Source organism: Danio aesculapii, chromosome 23, assembly GCF_903798145.1.
Source record: "Danio aesculapii chromosome 23, fDanAes4.1, whole genome shotgun sequence".
Taxonomy (NCBI): Eukaryota; Metazoa; Chordata; class Actinopteri; order Cypriniformes; family Danionidae; genus Danio; species Danio aesculapii.
The window spans coordinates 7,113,631-7,140,368 of record NC_079457.1 but is presented as its reverse complement, the minus strand read 5'-3'; the positions used below and the strand labels follow the sequence as shown (position 1 = coordinate 7,140,368).

The following is a 26,738-nucleotide window of genomic DNA, read 5'->3' as shown; positions in this document are numbered from 1 at the left end:
GGAGACTGGTAATGACTGACATGCATAGCAGGAAATACAAATACTATTGAAGTCAATGGTTACATAACAACAGAAAGGGGGAAAATCTCAAACTGGTTTATAACAAGTCAGGGTGAGCAAATGATGACAGACTTTTTGAGTGAACTATGCCTCTTTTAAATTAAAAACCTTGTAAATGCGTTAGCCAGCATATAGTTTTCTTTGGGATTGACTAGTTGAACAGGATGGGCTTTACTAAATGGATACATATTAGCTAGAAAATGACACTCAATTATGTTGCACTGTTTACAAAAAGACCCTCTTAGGTAACACTTGAGGATAAGGGCCAATTCTCACTTTTAAAGAGACGGTTCTCCTTAAAATCATTGAGTTTTCTTTCTTTATTTTTTGAACTTAAGATATTTTGAAGTATGTGGCATACTGGTGACATCTGATGTAGGAACAATAAATACTTGAACTAGATTACTAGTAAAAGATGGGGACCAATTCTCACTTTTAAAGAGAACTTTTATTTACCCTTGACTTGTTACAAAACAGTTTGAAGGTTTTTTTTCTATTGAACACAAAAAAAGATATTTTGAAGAATGTTGGATACTGGTAATGACTGACATCCATAGTAGGACAAACAAATACTATAGAAGTCAATAGTTACAGATCAACAGAAGGGGGGGGGGGGTCTCAAACTGGATAAATAAGGGACTCAGCCAAAGGAAAATAAATAAATTTACATTTAGCCTGTTTTAAGAAAAAAAAAATCCCTTCTGTTTTATAAAAATCCTCATGAAACTCTGCTTTCCAGTGATATTCCATTTAGCAATATGAAAAAAAATGAACCTTAAAGTGTTACCAAAAATCTTTGTCAGATTTCAGTAGTATTTTGGAGCCTTGAACCTTGAAACAGCACACAAAAATCACAAGTAGACTCTCTTTTTGGTGTTAAAAACTATCAGGATTTATTAAAGGCACAGAGAAATGTCAGCAATGAAAGTCATAGAGTGTGGCTGACCTTATTGCATAAACATCTGTACGAGTTTCTCTTTCTGACACCATATTTATGATAAGAACCAGCAATGTGATCTACTAATGTTACGTACAATTTACAGGTTTTTTGTCGTTATTTATTGCCTTCCAAAAAGCATGTCTTAACCGATTTTGTGCTTGAATTGCTGTGATTGTTGCTGCATCCTAATCCGTTATTTACTAAAGCACATTATATGCGGCACTCTTGGTGGATTTAGTTACTCAGAAAAAGATGTTCGCTCTTTGTTCAAACTACTTACTTAAAATGAGCTGAAACAACACAATTCATAGTTGTTTTTTGGGGAACAACTTAATTGTTTTATGTTCAATCCACTTAAATTTGCAAAAACTAATACGTTTTGGGGCGACGCGGTGGCACAGTAGGTATTGCTGTTGCTTCACAGCAAGAAGATCGCTGGTTCGAGCCTCGGCTGGGTCAGTTGGCGTTTCTGTGTGGAGTTTGCATGTTCTCCCCGCGTTGGTGTGGGTTTCCTCCGGGTGCTTTAATTTCCCCAACAGTCCAAACACATGTGCTATAGGTGAATTGAAGAAACTAAATTGGCCATTGTGTATGAGTGTGTGTGAATTAGTGTGTAAGGGTGTTTTCCAATACTGGGTTGCGGCTAGTTGGCGGTTCATTCTGCTGTGGCGACATCTGAAATAGAGATTAAGCCGAAGGACTGAGCCTTTTTAATGATACCCTGTAAAAAATGCTTGCTGTTTTAAATGTTTAAAAAGGGTTTCCTTCGGGTGCTCCGGTTTCCCTCACGAGTCCAAAGACATGCGGTACAGGTGAATTGGGTAAGCTAAAATGGTCCATAGTGTATGTGTGTGAAGAGTGTTTGAGTGTTTCCCAGTGATGGGTTGCAGCTGGAAGGGCATGCGTGACGTAAAACGAGTGCTGGATAAGTTGGCGGTTCATTCTGCTGAGGTGACTCCAGATTAATAAAGGGACTAAGCCGAAAAAGAAAATGAATGAATGAATGATACGTTTTTATTACTAATACAAATAATATCAATACTAATAACTTAAATCCTTCATGTTGTGCCAACACAAATCAATTGTGTGAAACTCAGCATTTTTTACAGTCTAGTTTTTGTCTACATTCTTTAATCTGCCCATAGTCAGATCATCAACATTCGGCATGTTTTATAGTAAATCTGGCTTTTATAATACAAATAAATTACGAATAAGTCTTAATTCTGTGCAAACCCAGACAGTCTAGAGTTGAGTAAGTATTATTCTTTGGCATATCTGAATAATTTTAGAGGTGAGGTGTTACTGAATCTGGCTTTGTTTTCTACAGTTTGGTGAAGCGCTCATCATTGGAGAAGCCTGGATTGTAGACGCCGTCTTTCTTATTAAGGCCGGAAAGTGCAGTTCCATTCTCTTTGACTATTCCTTCATCATCTTCATCTTCATCAAAACCGGCATCCTTGGCTTTGGCTCTGTGGAGGGGAAAACCATCATAAACAGGTCAGATCAGATTAAAGAGAAAGACTGAGAATTATACATCAACTGAAATCTGAATATATATATTAAATAAGATTTAAGATTATTAAACATAAGTTTTCCTTTGATGTATATTTTGCTAGGATAGGTTTGGTTGAGGTGCAACTGTTTAAAATGTGGAAACAGAGGGTTTAAAAATATCTAAATATTGAGAAAATCACCTTTAACGGAGAACTATTATGCAAAAAAATCTATTTTATAAGGAGTTTAAACACAGTTTGAATCTGCCACTATGCTGACACATAAGCATCTGTAGCTCCGCCCTCTTTTGAAAACAGCACAATCTCATTTGAATTTAAAGCGACAGTCACCAAAACAGCACCGTTTGGATCAAAGCCTAAAATGGGCAGATTCAAACAGTTATAAAGCATTATTTCTGCCGTATTTTAAGCTGAAACTTCACACAGAGAAATCAGAGACTTATTTTGTAAGACTTATCTTGTAAAAAACGCCATAATAGGCTGCCTATAAAATTTCACAAAATAATATTCTTTAGCAGTGCATATTACTAATCCATTTTTTAGATATTTGCATTAGGACATTTTAAAAATGATGGAAATGCTCTTTATTTAATATTTAAATTTTGTTTGGCATAAAAGAAACTTTGATAATTTAGTAATTAAATTATATAAATAAATTCTCTATCAAAGGATTAAAAAAATCAACTTTAGTTTAAGTTAAAATACTTTAGAGACCCAGAAGGGACGTGATGGTGGGGAAAAAAATAGATGGCTCCCTCGCAAAACTGTTGTACCACAAACACTTCCTGTTCACTTCATACATGTCAACCCTCCCGTTTTTGCTGGTATTCTCCCATATTTTATCATTCCATCCCACTATCATCCTGTCATTAAGTATTTTCCAATATTTCTCCCATGTGTTTAATCTTGAAATGAATATAAAAATGTCTGTGTTCACTCTCTTTCCATTAAAGCTATGTGTCAATCGTCGCCCTTCATATGCAACCTCTGAATCAGCGAATGCATGTATAAGCGCTGACTGACAGACGCGCTCCGTATGATAAACTGATCCCAGGGCAGCTTCTGTACATGCCATTTAAAGAGGAGCGAATGTGCAGGACACTTTCGGATTGGGGTGTGTGTTTAAGCAAACAAATACACTTAATAATATGTAAACATCTCTGTCCTGCGTGTTTTATTTTAAACACATCTAATTTTCTCTTAAATGAGCAAAAACAGTTACTAAAGTAATAGAATGTTTTCATTATAGATCTGTGCATTCTTAAAATGACTCCTCTGTTATCAAACAAAACAAAATGAAAGATTCATTTGCTGTTCTTCACTTGTTTGATAAACAGAGGTGTCCCTTTATATGGCGTCTACAGAAGCTATCAGTTTATCAGAGCGCGTCTGTCAGTCAGCACTTATACTTGCATTCGCCGACTCAGAGGTTGCATATGAAGGGTGACGATTGGCACACAGCTTTAATGGAAAGACAGAGAATGCAGACATTTCTATATTGATTTCAACAGGCTTTCAAGATTAAAAATATGGGAGAAATATGGAAAAATACATAATGATAGGATAATAGCAGGATAAAATGGTAAAATACAGGAGAATCCTGGAGGGTTTTCATGTATGAAGTGAACAGGAAGTGTTTGTGGAATAACAGTTTTGCGAGGAAATGCAAAGCATCTTCGCAACGGAATGTAAAATCTTAAACATATATATTTTCCTATCACTCAGTTTTTTATTCTTTCACCCCTTTTTTCCCCACCATCACGTCCCATCCGTGTCTCCATAAAGTACAAATGAAATGAAAACTAACCATATGGATTTTGTTAGCTCTCGTTGCTAGTTTCGTGGTGAACAATTGATCTATGCATGTCATTAAGAAAACAATAGTTTGCCCTTGTAATCTTTAATTGAAATCTGAAAACACATCCTGTTAGTTTTCGGTTAAATTATCAGATTAGGTCTGTCTGAGGTAATGTTGAAGGGGCGTGGTTAAGTATGTTAACCACGCCCCTCCAACTGTAAGTTTTGACAACAAACAGAAATGGTAATGAGGAGTCTGTTAGGTTGTATTAACTCTCCCCAAACCCTGATCTTTCTGAATGAAACGCCTACTTTGCTACATCCAATCAGCTTGCAGTAGAAAAAAACAAGCCACACCCACTGTTTTCTCATTTAATAATCCATTTCTCAAGGAACTGCGTCACAATACGAAAAAAAAAAATGGTCACAGCTTCCGGTTTATGTGAACTCTAAAATCGTTTTAGGCATTTTGCTCCTCTAATAAATGCATCTTGATTTAAGAATGTTTACATCTTCGTACTGAAAACGAAACAAAAGAAAACAGGACACAAATAGTAAGGAGGAGCGTCATATTTTGCAGTGATGTCTCTTCCAGTTGCTTCATCATCAAACAGATTGAAAACTAAATGGAGAATCTGAGCGGTTGATTTACTGACCGTCGTCTTTTGCTGACTGTGGACATGAGTAGTGCCACGATGCCCACGGCCACGATCCCAATGACCACCCCGAACACAATGAGCCACGGAGGAGTGTTGTACTGAATGGGGACCGCCAGCGTCGGTGGGACCCCCACAAACTCCAGAGTCATGTCTGATAGCAGGAACGCGTTGTTGATGCGATGTTTGCTCTGTCTGGAATAGTCAACAGCATGTTAGTTATCATGTTAGTGATACAGTTGAAGTCAGAATTATTAGCCCTCCTGAATTATTAGCCGTCCTGTATAGATTTTTTCCCCAATTTCTGTTTAAAGGAAAGAAGATTTGAAGGCTTAACTAGGTTAAGTTAGGGGAATTAGGCAAGTCATTGTATAATGATGGTTTGTTCTGTAGACAATCAAAAAAATATATTACTTTAAGGGGGCTAATTGTCATGATTACCAGCGATCTCTAACCACCAGAGGTCGCTGGTAAGCACTCACCCTCACAATAACTTATGAACTACAAATCCGTCATTCATGGACTACATTTTCATACATGCACTCCGTTCCACAAACACACATGCTTCCTCATTTTCACTGATTACACTTGCACCAGCTGAGGATTGTCAGAGACTGATTACACACACTACTTAAACAACACACACTCTCACTTCCATTGCCGAGTCTTGTTATCTGTATAGTGACACTACAACGCGTTTTCCTAGTCTAGTCTTCCTCCGTGTTTTGATCTTTGCCTGGTTTCCCTTTCTCCTTGTCTGCCGCCTGTCTACCGACCTCTCGCCTGTGACTGATTACGATTCTGGACTGCCTTCATACATCTGTTTGCACCTGTGTTGATCATTGCCTCCCTGACTTCGAATAAACCTGCACGTGGATCCTAAACCTCAGTTGTCTCTGTCACTCCCCGTGTTACACTAATATTATTGACCTTAAAATGTTTTTAATAAATTTAAAACAGCTTTTATTCTAGCCGAAATAAAACAAATAAGACTTTCTCCAGAAGAACAAATATAGGAAATACTGCACTAAAAATGACTCGACTTAGTTTTTCTCAATTGTTTACACACATTTCCTGAAAGCATGCCTCATATTGTCAGAACTCTACACACAAATCACAAAACACACACACACACACTGGGCAAAACCCTTCAATTCTCCTGCAAAATGAAACTGTACATTCAAAATAATGTGATTTCTTCTCAAATTGGTATTTTGTTTTCAAATGACGAGACGTGAACAGTTGAACACTGATGTGCTTAATGTAAAACACTGACCACTTCTTCTCCATTTATCATAATGACTTACTGTAAGCCTTTTTTGTTCAGTGTTACACTTACTACAGACAGTACACGGGCCTACATTGTGCATTGTAAAATATTTCAGAATATTGTTTTTATGCAAATACACGGTATCAAATATATTTTCCCACAAAAAACAGTGTACACAGTGTTCATCCCAACCAACACACAGTTGCACATAACGTGGTCTACATATACCATCAACAGTAGTATTTACTGAATACAGTTATACTGCATTCTCTTTTCTGTTTTGGTCTGGTCAAGCAGCGGGGGAAATGTCACCTTGCATGGCGAATCCAGCCATGAAAAACATCAACTGCTTTAGCTTGGAGAAGGGGTATACGTGTGTGTGGATTTCAGTCTTACACTTTCCATCCCCAGGCAGAAGAAAATTCCTCAATAGGATCAATAGGATCGAGGAATGGAGAATATGGAGGGAGATAAACAACTAAAAAACGTGGGTGGGCAGTGAACCAGTTATGAAGCAGATGAGCTCTGATTTCTAAATTGCAATTATGTGAGACAGGCGTTTACCTATGTGATGAGTTAGTTTGCAAAGTAGGGCAACTGACTTTACAGTTGTGAATGACAGTGTGTTCCTTGTGAAAACAAGAGATTTAATGCATGAAAATTGTGTCAGATGCAGAGAATTGTGCGTAGTGTTTTGAAAAAAGTGTTTTTTAAACCTGCAATTTGAGTGTAAAGCAGGAATTGTGCTTGTAGTTTGGCAGAATTGGTTCAGGGGGTTGGTGCATCAGTTACATGTTGTAGTCATTGTGTCTGAAGTACTTGTAATTGTAATTGTAACTCATGGCTCTAACTGAAACCTGGTTGAGACCGGAGGACACTGCTACACATGCAGCTCTTTCTACTAATTTCTCTCTTTCCCACACTCCTTGTCAGACAGGGAGAGGGGGTGGGACTGGACTACTGATTTCCAAAGAATGGAAATTCACTCAGAGACAGTGCCTGCCAAAAATCAGCTCTTTTGAATTCCATGCAGTCACCATTATCCACCCCTTCCGCATAAATGTGGTTGTCATCTACCGCCCACCGGGTACATTAGGTCACTTCTTAGATGAACTGGATGTTCTTCTCTCATCTTTTTCTGATTATGACACTCCCTTGTTGGTGCTAGGTGACTTCAACATCCACATTGAAAGACCTCAAGCTGCTGACTTCCAGACTCTGCTTGCATCTTTCGACCTCAAAAGAGCACCTACTTCTGCTACTCACAAATCAGGTAATCAACTAGACCTTATTTACACTCGACATTGCCTCGCTGATCAAACACTAGTAACTCCACTTCAAACATCGGATCATTTCCTTCTCTCTCTCAACATCCACATTACTCCTGAGCCGCCACACACTCCAACTCTAGTTGCCTTTCGCAGAAACCTACGCTCTCTCTCACCCACTAGACTATCCACCATTGTTTCTAACTCTCTTCCTCCATCTTGCAAACTCTCTGCACTTGATACGAACAGTGCCACTGATACACTCTGCTCCACGCTAACATCATGCCTAGACAGACTATGCCCTATTACATCCAGACCAACCCGGGCCAGTCCTCCTGCACCCTGGCTCTCTGATGTTCTCCGTGAGCATCGCTCAAAACTTCGGGCTGCTGAGAGAAGCTGGCGAAAAACAAAAAATCCTGAACAGCTCATAACATACCAAACTCTTCTCTCTTCTTTCTCGACTGAGGTTACTTCTGCAAAGCAGACATACTTCCGTCAGAAAGTCAACAGTGCCACCAATCCTCGCTTACTTTTTAAAACATTTTCCTCCCTCCTCTATCCTCCTCCTTTACCAGCATCCTCCACACTCACTACTGATTACTTTGCTACATTCTTTTGCACCAAAACTGCAAAAATCAGTGCTCAATTTGCTGCACCTACAACAAACACGCAAGATACACCACCAACACCACACACACTCACCTCTTTTTCCCAGCTCTCTGAGTCTGAGGTGTCCAATCTCGTGCTATCAAGCCATGCAACCACCTGTCCGCTTGATCCCATTCCCTCTCATATCTTGCAAGCTATTTCTCCTGCAGTCATACCAACACTGACTCACATAATTAACACATCTCTTGACTCTGGTCTATTCCCTACTTCATTTAAGCAGGCTAGGGTAACCCCACTGCTAAAGAAACCCAACCTGGATCAAACGCTACTTGAAAACTACCGACCGGTATCCCTGCTTCCATTCATGGCCAAGATTTTGGAGAAAGTAGTGTTCAATCAAGTCCTAGACTTTCTTACTCAAAACAACCTCATGGACAACAAGCAATCTGGCTTTAAGAAAGGCCACTCAACTGAGACTGCCCTGCTCTCGGTCGTGGAGGATCTCAGACTGGCTAAAGCAGACTCTAAATCATCTGTCCTCATCTTGCTGGATTTATCAGCTGCTTTTGACACTGTAAACCACCAGATCCTGCTATCTACGCTTGAGTCACTGGGTGTCACAGGCACTGTTTTTCAATGGTTCAGTTCCTACCTCTCGGACAGGTCATTCAGGGTGTCGTGGAGGGGAGAGGTGTCTAACCTACAGCATCTAAACACTGGGGTACCTCAGGGCTCTGTTCTTGGGCCACTTCTCTTCTCTATCTACACGACATCTTTAGGAACAGTCATCCAGAAACATGGTTTTTCCTACCACTGCTATGCTGATGACACCCAGCTATACCTCTCTTTTCACCCTGACGATCCCTCGGTTCCAGCTCGCATTTCAGCCTGCCTGTCAGACATTTCACACTGGATGAAAGATCATCATCTCCAGCTTAACCTCACGAAAACGGAAATGCTTAAAGTTTCTGCCAACCCGACTCTTTACCATAACTTTTCAATCCAGATGGACGGAGCAACCATCACTGCATCCAAAATGGTAAAAAGCCTTGGAGTAACAATTGATGACCAACTGAACTTCTCTGACCACATTTCTAGAACTGCTCGATCTTGCAGATTCGCACTCTACAACATCAGAAAGGTCCGACCCTTCCTATCTGAACATACAGCTCAACTCATTGTTCAAGCTCTTGTTCTCTCCAAACTGGACTATTGCAACTTTCTGCTAGCCGGGCTACCAGCTAGTTCTATCAAACCTCTTCAGCTGCTTCAGAACGCAGCAGCACGAGTGGTCTTTGATGAACCCAAAAGAGCACATGTCACTCCGCTACTCACCCGTTTGCACTGGCTGCCAGTTGCTGCCCGCATCAAATTCAAAGCTCTGATGTTTGCTTACAAAGTGACCTATAGCATGGCTCCTTCATATCTGCTCTCACTTCTGCAGATATATGTGCCCTCCAGAAACTTGCGTTCTGTGAATGAACGTCGCCTCGTTGTTCCATCCCAAAGAGGGAAGAAATCACTTTCCCGAACTCTCGCATTTAATCTGCCCAGTTGGTGGAATGAACTCCCTAACTACATCAGAACAGCAGAGTCACTTGCTGTCTTCAAGAAACGACTAAAAACGCAACTGTTTAGTCTCCACTTTCCTTCCTAATCTGCAACTGCCTCTCTGGCTATACCACTAACTGTGCCCTCTCTCTCTCTGTGCCCTCTCTCTCTCTCTCTCTCTCTCTCTCTCTCTCTCCAAAAAAAAAAAAAAAACATTACTAATGCTTTGCTTCTTAGACTTTACACACCTGAAACTTGTCTATAGCACTTGTTCACTGCTGCTCTTATAGTTGTGTGAATTGCTTCCTTGTCCTCATTTGTAAGTCGCTTTGGATAAAAGCGTCTGCTAAATGACTAAATGTAAATGTAAATGTAATTGTGTGTAAACAACGAAGAAAAACTGTAACTTGACTCAGCTACATTGTTATTGTACCCATTTTTATGTTTTGTCAGTCTAACCTCACCACGTCTCATACTGTATTCTTAAATGCAATCTGTTTGACAGTTTAGGGCCCTATCATACAACCAGCGCAATAAGGCGCACAATGTGTTGCTATTTTCAGACCAGCGCAACCCTAATTTTCATGTTTTGCACCACGTTGTTTAAATAGCAAATCCATTTGCGCCACTTTGTGGACTCATGGGTGTGATGGTGTGTAAAGGAGGTCTGTTAAGGCGCATTGTTGGCACGTTGCTATTTTGAGGAACTGAAATACACCACGTCATTGACTAACTAAAAGCTGCTTTAAATTCCAGTGCAGAGCGCGTTAGTCATGCGCATATGCAGGTCCCAATGCTTACACATTGTTTAATACACACAGACTGTACAGCAACACACAAATATCTTTACATATGAAAAAAATAAAGGATAAAAACGTTACAAAAAGTATTATTTTATACATAAATATAAAAACCACTGCCTCCATGTCTTCTTCATGTCGGGGCTTTTTTCAGTTTTGTCATGACAATTTGCATTAGTATAATATTATTACTAGTCGTGGTGTTATTTATTATATGCATATTTACATTTGTTTTAATAAAAAGAAGTTTTGATTTTTAAATAAAAACACATTTTGTCTTCTTGTCAGGTTTTGGAGAAAAAAAGATCATCATATGGAGCATTAGAACAGGACTTGTGTTTGGATATAACTCAGTTTTTTGACCAGACTTCATTATTATTGTTCATTTATTAATTTGCTGGAAATTAAAACTGAATTTAGAAATAGTGTTGAAACAAATCTTTTCGCTTAACAAACGAAATTAAATATGTAGGCTAATGAATTTCCTCAGTGGAGTGTGTACAACACCGTTTCCTTATCCACGAAAGTAAAGAGTAAATGTAAAGTCAAGAGAAAGTAAAGAGGCCGAATGGAGGAGGCTCGTTCTTTATCCTCACGCTGCTGATGCTCTGTTTAACTGTTTTCTCGCTAGTGAAGCATTCAGATTTTCCACTTACAAAGTCCATCTTGTAAATAGTACTTGCACTATGGCACGATGCAACTGACTTTTAAAGGGAATGGGAGATGAGACTCTGATTGGTTTAATACACGTTATGCTCAAAACACACCCATAACTCGTTAGGAGAATAAGCACAACCCTGTTAGACCATGCGTCAGGGCGCAAACTGTATTTTTCCATCCTTAAAATAGCAAAAGTGGATTCGGACACGACCTTGATGATTTCGCACAATGCGCTTTAGACTTTGTGCATAGATCATTAAAATAGAGCCCTTGGTCTTTGAGACTTTACAGATTTTATATGCACAAAAAAAATATTTCAAAGTGAAAGTAAAACAAAGCTACATCATATGTAATTAATATCACAAGCATATCTGTGGCCAAAGCTCATTTGAGTTCACTGTATTTTGTTGTTCAAATTTGTGGTCTGCTGAAAGTAATTTTTTGATTCTGTAAGTTGCCTATTAATATTTGATGGATGAGCTGAGAAGAATAAATGACACCCAGTACTCAGTTTAACAGGAAGTTACTCACATAGCAACTATAGCAATGTGCGGTAATAGTACTTCGCATGACAAATGAAAGAATAGTAAATGAATAGTAATATAAGAAATGCCAGATTTGCAGTATCAGGAAGCAAATCAGTGTTTCTAAAAAAATAAATAAATAAAATTTTAAAATGTTGCCGGCGACACTCTGGCCTCACAGCAAGAAGGTCGCTGGTTTGAGTCCCGGCTGGGTCAGTTGGCATTTCTGTGTGGAGTTTGCATGTTCTTCCTGTGTTTGTGTGGGTTTCCTCCGGGTGCTCCGGTTTCCCCCACAGCCCAGAGACATGCACTATAGGTGAATTGGGTAAACTAAATTGGCCATAGTGTGTAAGTGTGTGTGTAACGGAATGTGTATGGGAGTTTCCCAATACTTGGTTGCAGCTGAAGCGGCATCCTCTGCGTAAAACATATGCTGGAATAGCTGGCAGTTCATTCCGCTGTGGCGACCTCTAAAATAGAGACTAAGCTGAAGGAAATGTAAAGCGTTGGCACCTGCTCTTATGTTTAAATTGTAAACAGCTGACTAGGCTCAAATCTTATATTTGGGTGTCATATGCAAATTCCATATGCCATATATTGAATGATTATATATTATATGATTAGTGCATAGCCTTATAAAAATAAGACAATAACAAAAGGCATAATCAGCAAAAAAAAAAATAAAGGAAAATATTCATTTACAGTGGCTGACATACTGTGTTAATACAGTGTTAATAAATATGATAATACTGTATTATTAATGAAAGCTGTTATAATACAATGGCATCATGTGGTTATTCAAATCTTGGATCTAAACTCAGAATCTAGAATGCAATAAACACCATAAACAGTGTAAAATCAGTCTTTTATGAGGTGCAGGCTGCGCTTTATGAGATGCTTCCTCAGAGGCCTTGTTATAGGACACATCTTTAAAAACATACCTCATAAAAGAGTAAATAGTACACTCACACTTAGTATGCTAAAGATGAAAATGTATAATGAAAATAATGTACTTTAGTAAATGTGAACTGAATGCTGTTTTGGAGGTTGGGATTTAAATTGCAGTCATATGAAAGTCTGTTATAGAAAAATCTAATATTGAATGCAATTGCTTAAGAATTTAAATGTAATTTGATGAATGAAAATGTACTGCTGAAAACATCAATGGTATATTAGAATATACTTCAATGCCATTTCTGTTGAGACTTTAAAAATCGATAGACATTTGTAATTAAGTTGTACTTTGGTACATTGAAAATATAAGACATTTAAATGTAATATAAGTAGTTTAAATGTATATTAGTCAGCATCAGAATGCATATATTTTTAAAGTATATTATAAGACTCTTAGAAGTTTATTCATTCATTCATTTTCTTTTCAGCTTAGTCTTTTTATTAATCTGGGGTCACCACAGTGGAATGAACCGCCAAGTTATCCCGCACATGTTTTACGCAGCAGATGCCCTTCCAGCTGCAACCCATCATTGAGAAACATCCATACACACTCATTCACACTCATACACTACAGACAATTTTAGCTTACCCAATCCACCTATAGCGCATGTGTTTGGACTGTGGGAAAAACTGGATCACCGGTAAACATCATTTGGGAAATATTTTAAAAAGAACGAAACTACACAGGAGGGCGAATAATTTAGACTTTAACTGTATACAGTAATCGACATTCAGCAAAGCAACAGTTATTGTAAGATCAAGTCATGTTGCAGTCAGCGAAGTGGCTTGTAATCTATCAGCTGAAGTCTAAACCTGTAAACCTACAGATGGTTAACTCACCTCACTGCTCGCTCCACTTCTTCTTTCGGGATCAGTTGAGTTGGATCCGCTGGCAACGTCACCACAAAGATGAACGACACTCTCTTTGTATCATTGCACACCAGTATGTTTTCAATGCTGGAAAAGAGGATGTAAAGGTGAAGAATATACTTGGATGTAATTGTTAGACAGACAGACAGACAAACCTATAGATATAGACAGACAGATAGATAGATAGATAGATAGATAGATAGATAGATAGATAGATAGATAGATAGATAGATAGATAGATAGATAGATAGATAGATAGATAGATAGACAGATTTTAGCATGTTGTTGGCAGTGTTTAACACATTGCTAGCATGTTTTATCGAGTCACCAACATGTTTTAGTATATTCCTAACATGTTTTAGGTCGATGCTAGCATATTTAGCATAATTGCTACTGTTGTTATAAGTTCTTGATTTTGTTAATTCTGATGTCTTATCAAGTGGTTAACATGTTTATAACACATTTTTAGCATGCATTTTTAGAAGCTAATAGCTAACATATTCCATTGTTAATTGCTAGTTATGTTTTTTTAAATATTCCTGGAGCTAATGGCTAGCATATTTAATTGTTAGTTGCTAGTTATAAGCTCATGTTTTTAATTCTGATGTCTTAACAAGTTGTTGACATGGTTTTAGCACATTCCTAGCATGCTAGAGCTAATGGGTAGCATATTTCATTGTTAGTTGCTAGTTATAAGCTCATGTTTTTTAATTCTGATGTCTTAACAAGTTGTTGACATGTTTTTAGCACATTCCTAGCGTGCTAGAGCTAATGGGTAGCATATTTCACTGTTAAGTGCTAGTTATGAGTTCATGTTTTAACATATTGTTAGCATGCTAGAACTAATGTGTAGCATATTCCATTGTTAATTGCTAGCTATTAAGTTCATGTTTTTGATTCTGATGTCTTAGCAAGTGGTTAGCATGTTTTTAGCACATATTTAGCATGCCAAAGCTAATGGCTAGCGTATTCCATTGTCATTAACTAGTTATAAGTTTTAGCACATCCCTAGCATGCTAGAGCTAATGGCTAGCATATTTCATTGTTAGTTGCAAGTTATAAGCTCATGTTTTTAATTCTGATGTCTTAACAAGTGGTTAACATGTTTTTAGCACATATTTAGCATGCCAGAGCTAATGACCAGCGTATCACATTGCTTATTTCAGCCATGACTTTGTATTTATAATAAAATATGTATAAGTTCATGTTTTAGCACATTACTAATATGCTAGCGAATCAATAATGGCTTGTGTAGTCCGTTGTTATTTGCTAGTTTTGAGTTCGTTTTTTAAATTCTGACGTCTTAACAAGTGGTTAACATGTTTTAAGCACATTCCTAGCCATGCTAAAGCTAATAACTAGCATATGATGTTGTGTTAACATTTTAAGGAAAGTTTTTTTGATGTACCACTCCATATTTTTTATCTTGATCTAGCTTATTGATTGCATGTAAATTATGTTTGTTAATTATTACAACATTATTTTAATATGATTTTATTATTGTACCATGTTGAGAAAGCTTAAAAAATTGGGCACACTTTACAATGAACAACTTTATTTCCATTAAATAACATTAACAAAGATAAATAAATGCTACAATACATGTGTTGTTCATTGTTTTTCATAATAGTGTACATTAACTAACAATAACTAATACAACCTTATTGTAAATTACCAAAAAATCTAAACTACCCCAAACTTAAACATTCCTCTATTCCAAAATCTGAACTCTCACTATTTTTGCACCCTCATTTCACTAATAAATGTATTTTGTTCAGGATATTTAGAAAATAAAGTAAAATGATTTTCTGCCGTGTAAATCTAACTGCAGCCAATAGGAATCATGCACACACAAACAAGCACAAACCCACGATCTCATCGATGTAACATGATGCTGCAAACGCCTCTTATTCAGAGATCAATCGATGCTGTGTTTCTCTCACAAACAAGCCTGAAGCCGCTCTGCAACACTTCAGCTGTGAGATTTCACAGTCGTTCAGGACCCGCATCAGACTGAGAAAGGTTAACCGCAATTGATTTCCCTTGACCCATTAGCGTCTATATTGGCCCGTAATTACACCGGTTAAATTAATCAGTCGTGCTTTCCCTACATCCGAGAGCAGCTCAATTGCATGAATATAATTGAGGGAAAAAAAATAAATATTTAATCCACTGAAGAAAAGGCCTAAAATGACATTGAGCGTTTTTATTTTCACCGGTGAATGATCGCTGTTATTATCCAACGTCTAAAATTACTGTTAGATCATAGGGTCTTTGGTAATAATCCCTCATTAAATTAAATTATATCTAATTATTGCACATCACGTCATATTTTTGTGTGGAGAAAAAGGGTATTTAGATGTTAACATCTACCTGAGGTGACATTTTGTGTGAGATGGAAGTTGATTCTAACTGATAATTGGTTAAATGTTTTTTGAGGATCTGTCAGATGCGGAATATGTAATAAAAATAACTGTTAAATGTGGCACACTGTGATTTTGATGCTTGGTTTCACTAAAGCAGGGGTGCCCAATTTCTTTTGCAGGGGGTCAGCGGGCGTAAAAAGTATTAAAAGTTAATAAATCAATGGTTAGAAAATTAAGGCCCTTAAAACGTATTTAAAAATCTTAATCTCGTTTTTACGAGGTTCAAGGGTTTGTTCAAGTGTTCAAATGTAAAATATATTTGTTTACCTCGATTGGTTCGAGCTGGTTGCGTCCGGCCGAGCTCCTCTGTCCAGGTGATGTCAAGTAATTTGCGACAAATGCGGGAAGGTAATGTGATGCTCTCCACATGACCTTCGAAACCATAGAGCAGGGCTATTCAATTTGTTCCGGCCCTCCAAATAGTCCAAATTTATCAAAAATAAATTTAGTTCAGATGAAAAACGGCCGCTATAGTTATGAAGTGATGTGCGTCTGTTTAAAACAGCACAAGCTGCAGTTGAAGGCTGTGTAGAGCGTGAGTCACCTGACATTAAGCGAGTGGTGCTGGCAGCCGAAAACATTTGTATACATAAAGGCTTCGTACAAAAGGAACGAAACTGCTGCAACTAAACAAAGTTATGGCACCTATGCGCTAGTTTAAAGTTACGGGCTTATATCACATTTTATTATGTTTGTTTTCTCATTAAAAATTATATAAAAGTACGTCGGTTCACCGCCTCCTTCCCGATGACCAGGCAGCCGTCTAACTTTGTAACAACCACATTCTCAACCTGTTATTTACTTGTTTATTTTATTTTTTGGCTTCTGTTTTTGTCTTGCCTGCTTTCTGGAACTGTTCTTCACCGCACTCGAACCCTGTCATCGTAGTCAACTCAGCGAGCCACTGGGCAAACTAGTAACACCTAAAAAAAAAGTGGAAAAAGGGAAAGTCGTCCATATTGAGATAAGCGGTCAGCTGGTAAGCACAAAAAGGGATGGCATCATATGCCGTATGATGCGCCGTAGCGTTCAGTTTAAAGAGGAAATGTAGTCATATGTTCCTCTGGCTATACAATTGCTGATCTCCAGAAATGTATACAGGGCTACGTTTTCAGAATGAGCCTGTGTTTCTTGAATTGCTCATTGATAATCCTTTGAGTTATGTTTTTAAAAATATGATTCATGCACATTTAATTGACATATTAAATGCTGGTTTGCTTGTTTGTGGACTAAAAAATTAACAAACAAACAAAAAAGAGGTAACTTTAAAAATAGAAATGACCATCTCTGTTGAAGTCATTCGCCCCAACTTTCCCATAATTCTCATTTTCTTCTCAGATGGGATGGCAGGCCAAATCAACAATTACCATGGGCCAACTTTGGCCTAATTTGGGCATCTCTGCACTAAACTATAACTGAATTATGGCTTTGCAAAAATGTACACATTTTTGAAATGGTGTTTTTTATTTTTTAATGGGAACTTTTTACTTATTTCACATCTGCTAAAATGAAAATCGCATGTTTAGGCACTTAAAGAAGCAATAGCACGCCTCACTGAGGTTTTATATATGGCAAATGGACTGAAATGAGATGCGCTGAAACAAATCTAGTGTAGGATTTACTTCAAACAATTTTGACTCAGAAACTGCTGGTAAATCTCACAGAGAAATGAGAGTAATATTGAATTAAACATGACATTTTGAAGTACAAACTTTTTTCTTTTTACAGCATGCATCCCAAAGTTTGCTTCTTAGGCGTATGAAGTTGTAAAAACTCCTTACTTTGAGAGAGAACTAGGAAAAAAAAAACACGAGAAGAAAGGCAAGGAGATAAGGAAGACTGTGGAAATGTTGCTGTGGCCTGGGAGCTGATATAGATTTGTGTGTCAGCAGCGTAGCAATGGAATCTGAGAGCGTGCCATCAAATTATTAGCCCAAGGGGAGGCATATAAATTGGAAAGAGGAGAGGGCCGTGATTGGAGCCTTGAGGGACACACCGTGTTAGACTGGAACACTACATGATCTATGTTCCTCAATAGATACAAATTACTGCCTTGCGCTAAGAAATGATTTTAGCCAGAGGAAACTTTAGCAGTGATGCCATTGGCTGATAAGCGGCGAGTGGGATATTATGGGAGACATTTGCAAAAGAACTTCCTAAAAATGTAATGCAATGCAATGTTCTGTTCAAATAATGTAAGTAACTAAAGGGATAGTTCACCCAAAAATGAAAATGTACTCACTCTCAAGTGGTTCCAAACCTTTATGCGTTTCTTTATTCTACTGAACACAAAGGAAGATATTTTGAAGAAAGCTGAAAAACCAAACCAGGCTCATTCTGATCATGTACTCCTATATACATTTCTAGAGAGCAACAAATATTTCCCAGGAGCTACGATTTCTTGCAGTTTTTGTTTTCGCGAATCCACCAGACGCCACAGTGTACGCTTTTTCAGATCTCAAATTCCTCTCACTAGTGCCATTGGCGCCTGCTGTTCTTGTGTAAATCCACCAGAGGCCGTCGACTGACTGACCAACCAACTGATAACCTCACCCACCCACTTCCCTAAACCCAACCAATAGTGTTTTCAAAAGCAGCGATTGACCAGCATCCACCCACTTCCCTAAACCCAACCAATAGTGTTTTCAAAAGCAGCGATTGACCAGCATCCACCCACTTCCCTAAACCCAACCAATAGTGTTTTCAAAAGCAGCGATTGACCAGCATCCACCCACTTCCCTAAACCCAACCAATAGTGTTTTCAAAAGCAGCGATTGACCAGTATCCACCCACTTCCCTAAACCCAACCGATAGTTTTCAAAAGCAGCGATTGACCAGCATCCACCCACTTCCCTAAACCCAACCAATAGTGTTTTCAAAAGCAGAGATTGACCAGCATCCACCCACTTCCCTAAACCCAACCAATAGTGTTTTCAAAAGCAACGATTGACCAGCATCCACCCACTTCCCTAAACCCAACCAATAGTGTTTTCAAAAGCAGCGATTGACCAGCATCCACCCACTTCCCTAAACCCAACCAATAGTGTTTTCAAAAGCAGCGATTGACCAGCATCCACCCACTTCCCTAAACCCAACCAATAGTGTTTTCAAAAGCAGCGATTGACCAGCATCCACCCACTTCCCTAAACCCAACCGATAGTGTTCTGAACTGCAATCCAGATAAGAAAAACCCTCATACAGCCTGATTTTTACCACGCTTTCAGATTTACCCACATTCTCACCGTTATTTAATTGTTTGTTTTACTTTTGGCATTCGTTTTTGTTCAGAATGAGCCTGTGTTGTGAAAAACTACAACCATTGATTTTCATTCAATCAAGGCTCATTCTGAAAACGTACCCCTATATACATTTCTGGAGAGTGCCAAATACATCCCAGGAGCTACGTTTTTAGCAGTTATTGTTTTCATGAATCCACCAAGAGGCTGCTGTGTATGCTTTTTGAGATCCCAAATTTCTCTAGCGTGTGCCATTCGTGCCTGCTCTTCCCATGTAAATCCACCAGAGGCCGTTGTCGTCTGACTGACTGACTGACTGATTGACTGACCCACCCTCCTCCGTTCCCAAACCCAACCAATAGTGTTTTCAAAAGCACTGATTGACCCGCCCATCCACTTCTGTAAACCCAACCGACGGTTTTAAAAAGCAATCCAGAAAAAGAAAAAACCCTCGCCTGATTTTGACCACGTTTTCAGATTTTACCACATTCTCATCTTGTTATTTACTTGTTCATTTTATTTTTTGCCTTCTGTTTTTCTCTTACCCCCCTTCAGGAACTGTTCTTCGCCGGATTTGAACCCCATCGACGTGGTCAACTCCATTTTGCGTCTCAAGTCCGACAACGTACAGTACGTGCCAAGCCACTGGACAAAGTGGTAACAGCGGGAAAGTCGTGCATACAGAGGTAAGCAGTCAGCTGGTAAGCATGAAAAGGAACGGCGTCATACCACCACGTAGCATTCACTTTAAAGACGAAATGCAACCATACATACTTTTGGCTACATAATTCGCGATTTCCAGTAAGGTATATACAGTAGGACTGCGTTTTCAGAATGAGCCTGTGTTGTTTTCATAGTAGGAAAAACAAATACATTGGTTTAAAATTTTCTGGTTCCACAGCCATGCTTACCAATTTTAATTGTAAACCCAAGGTTAGGTCAGTGTTCTCATTTGAATATTTATAAGATGTTTTAATTGGATTGGACAAGCACCGCATGTCCAAGCAGGCCAGTTTTAATAACGGCTTTTTGCATTTAGAAATATGGACAAATAATTGACTTCGGCTGTCTGAAGATTTCTAAAACACACCACCTGTTTCCCTCGAGTCGTAAAAAGTAAGAAACAAAGCCCCTGAATGTATCTGCAGCTCTACAGAGCACATGAATATTTAATGAAGCAAGCACTGAGGAAGCTTATGATTGGCCGTCTGTTGTTAAACAAGCCGTGTTGCATTTTAACAGCTCAGTGTTTCACACTGTTGCAAACATGGACTGGTTTAGTCACACTGGGACATTCAGCAGCCGTCAGCTCTTACTCTAAATCATTCTGCTCACGTTTTCAATCACGCTGGAAGTGCTCCTTGTTTTTGCTGTTGATTATCTTCTGTTACAGTGAGACACTACTGGCGAAAACTACACCTGTCCATTTCCAGAGTTTGGGCTTCTCGTGAAGAGTTTTACAGTCTAATAGAATGAAAACATCCAAATACTCTGGAGTCTTTTCTTTTTTTTTTAAACACTTTATCTTTTTTTTTTCGTTTGTAGACTTGTTTGTGTGTGTGTGTGTGTGTATATATATATATATATATATATATATATATATATATATATATATATATATATATATATATATATATATATATATATATATATATATATACATACACACTACCTGACAAAAGTCTTGTCGTCAATCTCGGTTGTAACAGCAAAATAATAACTTGACTTCTAGTTGATCATTCGAAAAAGTAGCAGAAGGTGGATTTTTCTGATCCATTACATTACAAACCACAGGAGAGGGCAAATTCTTCAGCAGGATAGCGCTCCTTCTCATACTTCAGTCTCCACATTAAAGTTCCTGAAAGCAAAGAAGGTCAAGGTGCTCCAGGATTGGCCAGCCCAGTCACCAGACATGAACATCATTGAGCACGTCTGCGGTAAGATCGAGGAGGAGACATTGAAGATGAATCCAAAGAATCTTGATGAACTCTGGGAGTCCTGTAAGAACGCTTTCTTTGCCATTCCAGATGACTTTATTAATAAGTGATTTGAGTCATTTCAGAGATGTATGGATGCAGTCCTCCAAGCTCATGATGGAGTCAGACACAATATTCATTCAGTTTCCACTGCAGCATGACTTTATATTATATACTGGACATTATTTCTGTTAAGTGACAAGACTTTTGTCTAAGCGAATTCAGATCTTACTGGCCTAATTAAATCATACAAAATCAAGGCTTGATCATATTTTATTTTGGTAAAATAAATGTAATCTAGAGGCCTTTGCCTTTCATATAAGCCACTTCTGATACCAAATGATCAACTGGAAGTCAAGTTAGTATTTGTTATTCCTCAAACTTGGATAGGCGACAAGACTTCTCTCAGGTAGTGTGTGTATATATATATATATATATATATATATATATATATATATATATATATATATATATATATATATATATATATATATATATATATATGTATGTAGAGGTGGGAGTCTTTAGCCATTAGCTCTAGCATGCTAGGGATGCGCTAAAGACACTTTAACCACTTGTTAAGACATCAGAAATAAAAACATGAATTTATAACTAACATTTAACATTGGAATATGCTAGCCATTAGCTCTAACAGGTTAACAATGCATTGTGACCTGATTACAATGCTAACCACTGAGCCACCATGCTGCCCCCAAATTGAATAATTTAATTTTAGTAATAAAATGTCCATCATAAGGATAAGAAAATTTTTAAAGTTTGTAGTTTTTACATCCTCCAATAAATGCTTCTTGATTTAAAGGGATAGTTCTACCCAAAAAGAAAAATGACTCATTATTTACTCGACTCAAGTAGGTCTAAACTTTTATGAGTTTCTTTCTTTTGTTGAACACAAGAGAAGATATTCTGAAGGATTGAGATCCACAGAAAAACATTCTTCAGTATATTACCATCCAAAACACACAAAAGGAGCTTCAGGGGTGAATAATTGATCGGTGCTCTCTGGAGACGAGATTCTTTAAGATACGTACATCTTTTTGAGTCCCTTATTCTTTACTCGCAATTCGTCAGAATACTGTATCTTCCTTTGTGTTCAACAGAAGAAAGAAACCCAAACAGGTTTGAAAGCGAGTGGAGGATGACTAAATGATCACAGAGTTTTCATTTCTGGGTGAACTGTCCCTTTAAGTGCGTCACCTGTTTGAGTGCTGGATTTACTCACTTATACGTGTCTTCCCCAGTTTTTTTCCTCATCGCATACGCCAGAGTAGATCTGAAGAGAAACTTCTCGCTCTCATTCCACTCGTACTGAGAGAAAGAGAGAGAAATAATGCTGAATTATTTAACAAATTGCACGGGAGATCAATAAGCCGGAATAAAATGATGAACATAGACATCAAGCCAAATAAAAAGAAGAGAAACAAAAAGCGAAACCTACGGCGTCATCTCCGAAGGCTGTTTTTAAGCTGATCCTGACTTTGAATCCATCTTTGCTTTCTGGGAGATGGAAAGAAAGAGAGATGGTTTATTCACAGTGATGTGGGTTTGTTGTTGTAGATCAGTGTTTCTCCCTGTTCTTTGAGGGCCGATAAGACTGGCCGTGTCCTTATTTGCCGTCCTTGTAAAAGAGTGTTGTTTGGGAATTCACGCGTCACTTTATTTCCAGAGACTGAACTGAATGAGATAAGGATGAGCTCAGATGCCCAACAACAATCTCCGTCTGGCTTCTTTCTGGTTGCACAACAAAGTGGTTTAATGGAGTTTGGGGTGTTTAGATGCTCCGGCGATGATTTCGTCCTTATTTAAACCCTCTTGATGTTTTGCTTCACTGAAATTTCACACTCCCTCTGAACATTGGCTTTCCTTTAAATGTGTCCTGAATTGAGTGAATTGAGTTCGTCTTTTCCCTGGTTGGTGAATCTCTCAAAAGCATGTGGTAGGAAAAGAAAACATTGTGTATAAACACAATGAAGCCTATTTTTGGAACCAATAAAATAATTATATACTGTGTATGCATGTATATAAACTCACCGGCCACTTTATTAGGTACACCGATCTGACTACTCGAACATGCAAATTTCTAATCAGCCAATCACATTGCAGCAACTCAATGCTTTTAGGCATGTAGACATGGTCAAGACGATCCGGTGCAGTTCAAACCGAGAATCGGAATGGGGAGGAAACTCAAATAACCACTCGTTAGAAACTGAGGTATGCAGAAGAGCATCTCTAAACACACAACACATCTAACCTTGAGGCAGATGGGCTACAGCAGCAGAAGACCACACCGGGTGCCACTTCTGTCAGCTAAGAACAGGACACTGAGGCTACAATTCACACAGGCTCCCCAAAATTGGACAATAGAAGATTTGAAAAACGTTGCCTGGTCTGATGAGTCTCGATTTCTGCTGCATCATTCAGATGGTAGGGTCAGAATTTGGCATCAACAACATGAAATCATGGCTCCATCCTGCCTTGTATCAACAGTTCAGGCTGATGGTGGTGGTGTAATGGTGTGGGTGATATTTTCTTGGCACACTTTGGACCCATTAGTACCAACTGAACATCGTGTCAACACCACAGCCTACCTGAGTATTGTTGCTAACCATGTCCATCCCTTTATGACCACAGTGTAGCCATCTTCTGATGGCTACTTCCAGTAGGATAACTCGTCATGTCTTAAACGTGAATCATCTCAGACTGGTTTCTTGGACATGACAATGAGTTCACTGTACTCATATGGCCTCCGCAGTCACCAGATGTAAATCCAATAGAGCACCTTTGGGATGTGGTGGAATGGGAGATTTACATCATGGATGTGCAGCCGACAAATCTGCAGCAACTGTGTGATGCTATCATGTCAATATGGACCGAAATCTCTGAGGAATATTTCCAGTATCTTGTTGAATCTCTGCCACAAAGGATTAGAGCAGTTCTGAAGGCAAAAGGGGGTCCCTGTACACGTAAAGTGTACCTAATAAAGTCACTGGTGAGTGTATATGTGTGTGTATATATATATATATATATATATATATATATATATATATATATATATATATATATATATATATATATATATATATATATATATATATATATATATATATAGTTTTTACCTTTTATTTTATATATTTTTTGCATTTTTATTAACAAAATATTTGTAGTTTTTATCATATTCATTTTTAAATACATTACATTTGTAAAGGAACTACAATTACTACAATAATTTAAATATTTGCCCTTTAAATGAAATGAAACAATAATTTTAAAAGGGCAATACAAAAATGTCAAAAACACAACCAAATTATAAAGCATACAATACAATAAAAGATGAAATGAAGAACTTTAAAATAGTATTGAAAAATATAAATGACTAAATTTAATATAAATGGCTATTAAGCACATTTGCATAATATAATAAATATATATTTTAATACAGATATTTTATTTTTTAAATACATCTTCCTTTACGTATATTAAATACATTGCATATTATACAAAGACATGCATCTAATAAAATGGCAAAATAATATTTTTTATAAAGATTAATTTAAAGAAATTCAGAATCTGAATAAAACTTTAATAGTTTATCATGAGCCACCAACAACACTAATATTATGAGAACTAGAGTCAAATGTGGTTATGAATTTCATGAAAATTATCATCTTATCAGTGTTATTGGTGTATCATGATAAACTATTAAAGCTTTATTAATACTTTATGAGATATTATGACAATTGAAGCGAAATATGGTTATGAATTTGATGAAAATTGTCATCTTATTAGTGTTATTGGTGTATCATCATAAACTATTAACGTTTTATTAATACTTTATGAGATATTATGAGAATTGGAGTGAAATATGGTTATGAATTTGATGAAATTTATCATCTTATTAGTGTTATTGGTGTATCCCGATAAACAATTAAAGTTTAATTAATACTTTATGAGATATTATGAGAATTGGAGTGAAATATGGTTATGAATTTGATGAAAATTATCATCTTATTAGTGTTATTGGTGTATCCCGATAAACAATTAAAGTTTAATTAATACTTTATGAGATATTATGAGAATTGGAGTGAAATATGGTTATGAATTTGATGAAAATTATCATCTTATTAGTGTTATTGGTGTATCCTGATAAACGATTAAAGTTTTATTAATACTTTATGAGATATTATGAGAATTGAAGTGAAATATGGTTATGAATTTGTTGAAATTTATCATCTTATTAGTGTTATTGGTGTATCATCATAAACTATTAAAGTTTTATTAATACTTTATGAGAAATTATAAAAGTTGGAGTGAAATATGGTTATGAATTCGCAGAAAATTGTCATATTTTGAGCTAAAATATGACCCTGAATCTCTTCCAAACATGACATTTCTTCCTTCTTGTTATGATGAAATCCATTCAGTCTATTAACTCAAGTGAAAAGAAGAAAACATTACTGAAAAAAAACTCAACCCCATCTGCCTGAGCGTATTCTTGAAAACCCATTTAATTCAGCCTCTCAAACGGCTCGAAAAGCACTCCAGTTTTCCAGTGTTTGTGAGGAACAAAGCTGTTGAGATTATAAATATCTGTAGCTAATCTAAATGACCAGCACATCAGATGAAAACAAGCTCACTCAAACACATTAAATCTCAGAATTGTCCTTGTGAAAGAGTTGTTTTACCTTTACAAAGATCCTGAGCCACGACGGGTGACATTAAAATAATAGTCAGAAGAAATCCAGTTATCATCTCTCCGCTTGGCATCTGAACTTTAACACACATGCAGCTGAATTCAGCGCTCAGAGATTATAAACTGGTTAAAGCGTGAGATATAAAGGGCTGGACGGAGCCGCTTAATGGTTAAGCGGTGACTAGACCGGCCTCCAGTGCCAGAACAAACAGCAGATGTAAGCAAAACGTGCTGTAGACTGAGAATACAGTGTACTGTATTACTGTAGTAAAATACACTGAACAAAATTTTTCATAGGATTTGCTACATTTTTTTAAGGTGGTTTGAGACTATTTATATGGGCTGAATTTAAACAATGGTGGCTCAGTGGTCGCCTCACAACAAGAAGGTTGCTGGTTCGAGTCCCGGATGGGCCAGTTGGCATTTCTGTTTGGAGTTTGCATGTTCTCCTCGTGTAGGTGTTGGCAAAGAGCATAGAATCACCATGTGGCGACACTCTGTTGCTGTTTGTGAAACAGCCACTAGATGCCGCTAGAGCAGCCATTTTAGAAAGAAAATTCCAATAGGAAAACAGCACGGATAACTAACATGAGACAGAATGAATTAAAATATTGAGTTAAATACGAGTTAAATAAGTACACCCCCTTTAAAAACTAACATTTTAAAACATTATCCCAATGAAAACATACAATTTCCAAAATGTTGACAAGACTAAGTTTAATACATCTGATATCTAAAATATCTGTTTCATGTATAACATAAAAGTAGGATTCACAAAATAACGTAACTTTTTTGCTTTGTTTTGTTTTAGTCAAATTAGGGTGAAGCAAAAATGAGTATACACAACAAAAACAGGTAGTTTGTGTGGCCTTCATGATTTTTAATGCTGGTATACTCATTGTGTATACTCATTTTT

General features: G+C 37.4%; 1 protein-coding gene across 1 annotated transcript; it reads right to left on the bottom strand.

The window, feature by feature from the left end:
* Positions 1-904: 904 nt before the first annotated feature.
* cltrn (collectrin, amino acid transport regulator) lies at positions 905-25,922 on the bottom strand. The gene is made up of 6 exons (XM_056450080.1): positions 25,815-25,922; positions 22,571-22,629; positions 22,355-22,440; positions 13,447-13,563; positions 4,968-5,162; positions 905-2,469 (listed from the first exon to the last, which is right to left on the bottom strand). Exons 1-6 carry the CDS (start codon positions 25,912-25,914, stop codon positions 2,322-2,324), a joined length of 705 nt encoding a protein of 234 aa, XP_056306055.1. The 5' UTR covers positions 25,915-25,922; the 3' UTR covers positions 905-2,321.
* Between the last annotated feature and the right edge of the window lie 816 nt (positions 25,923-26,738).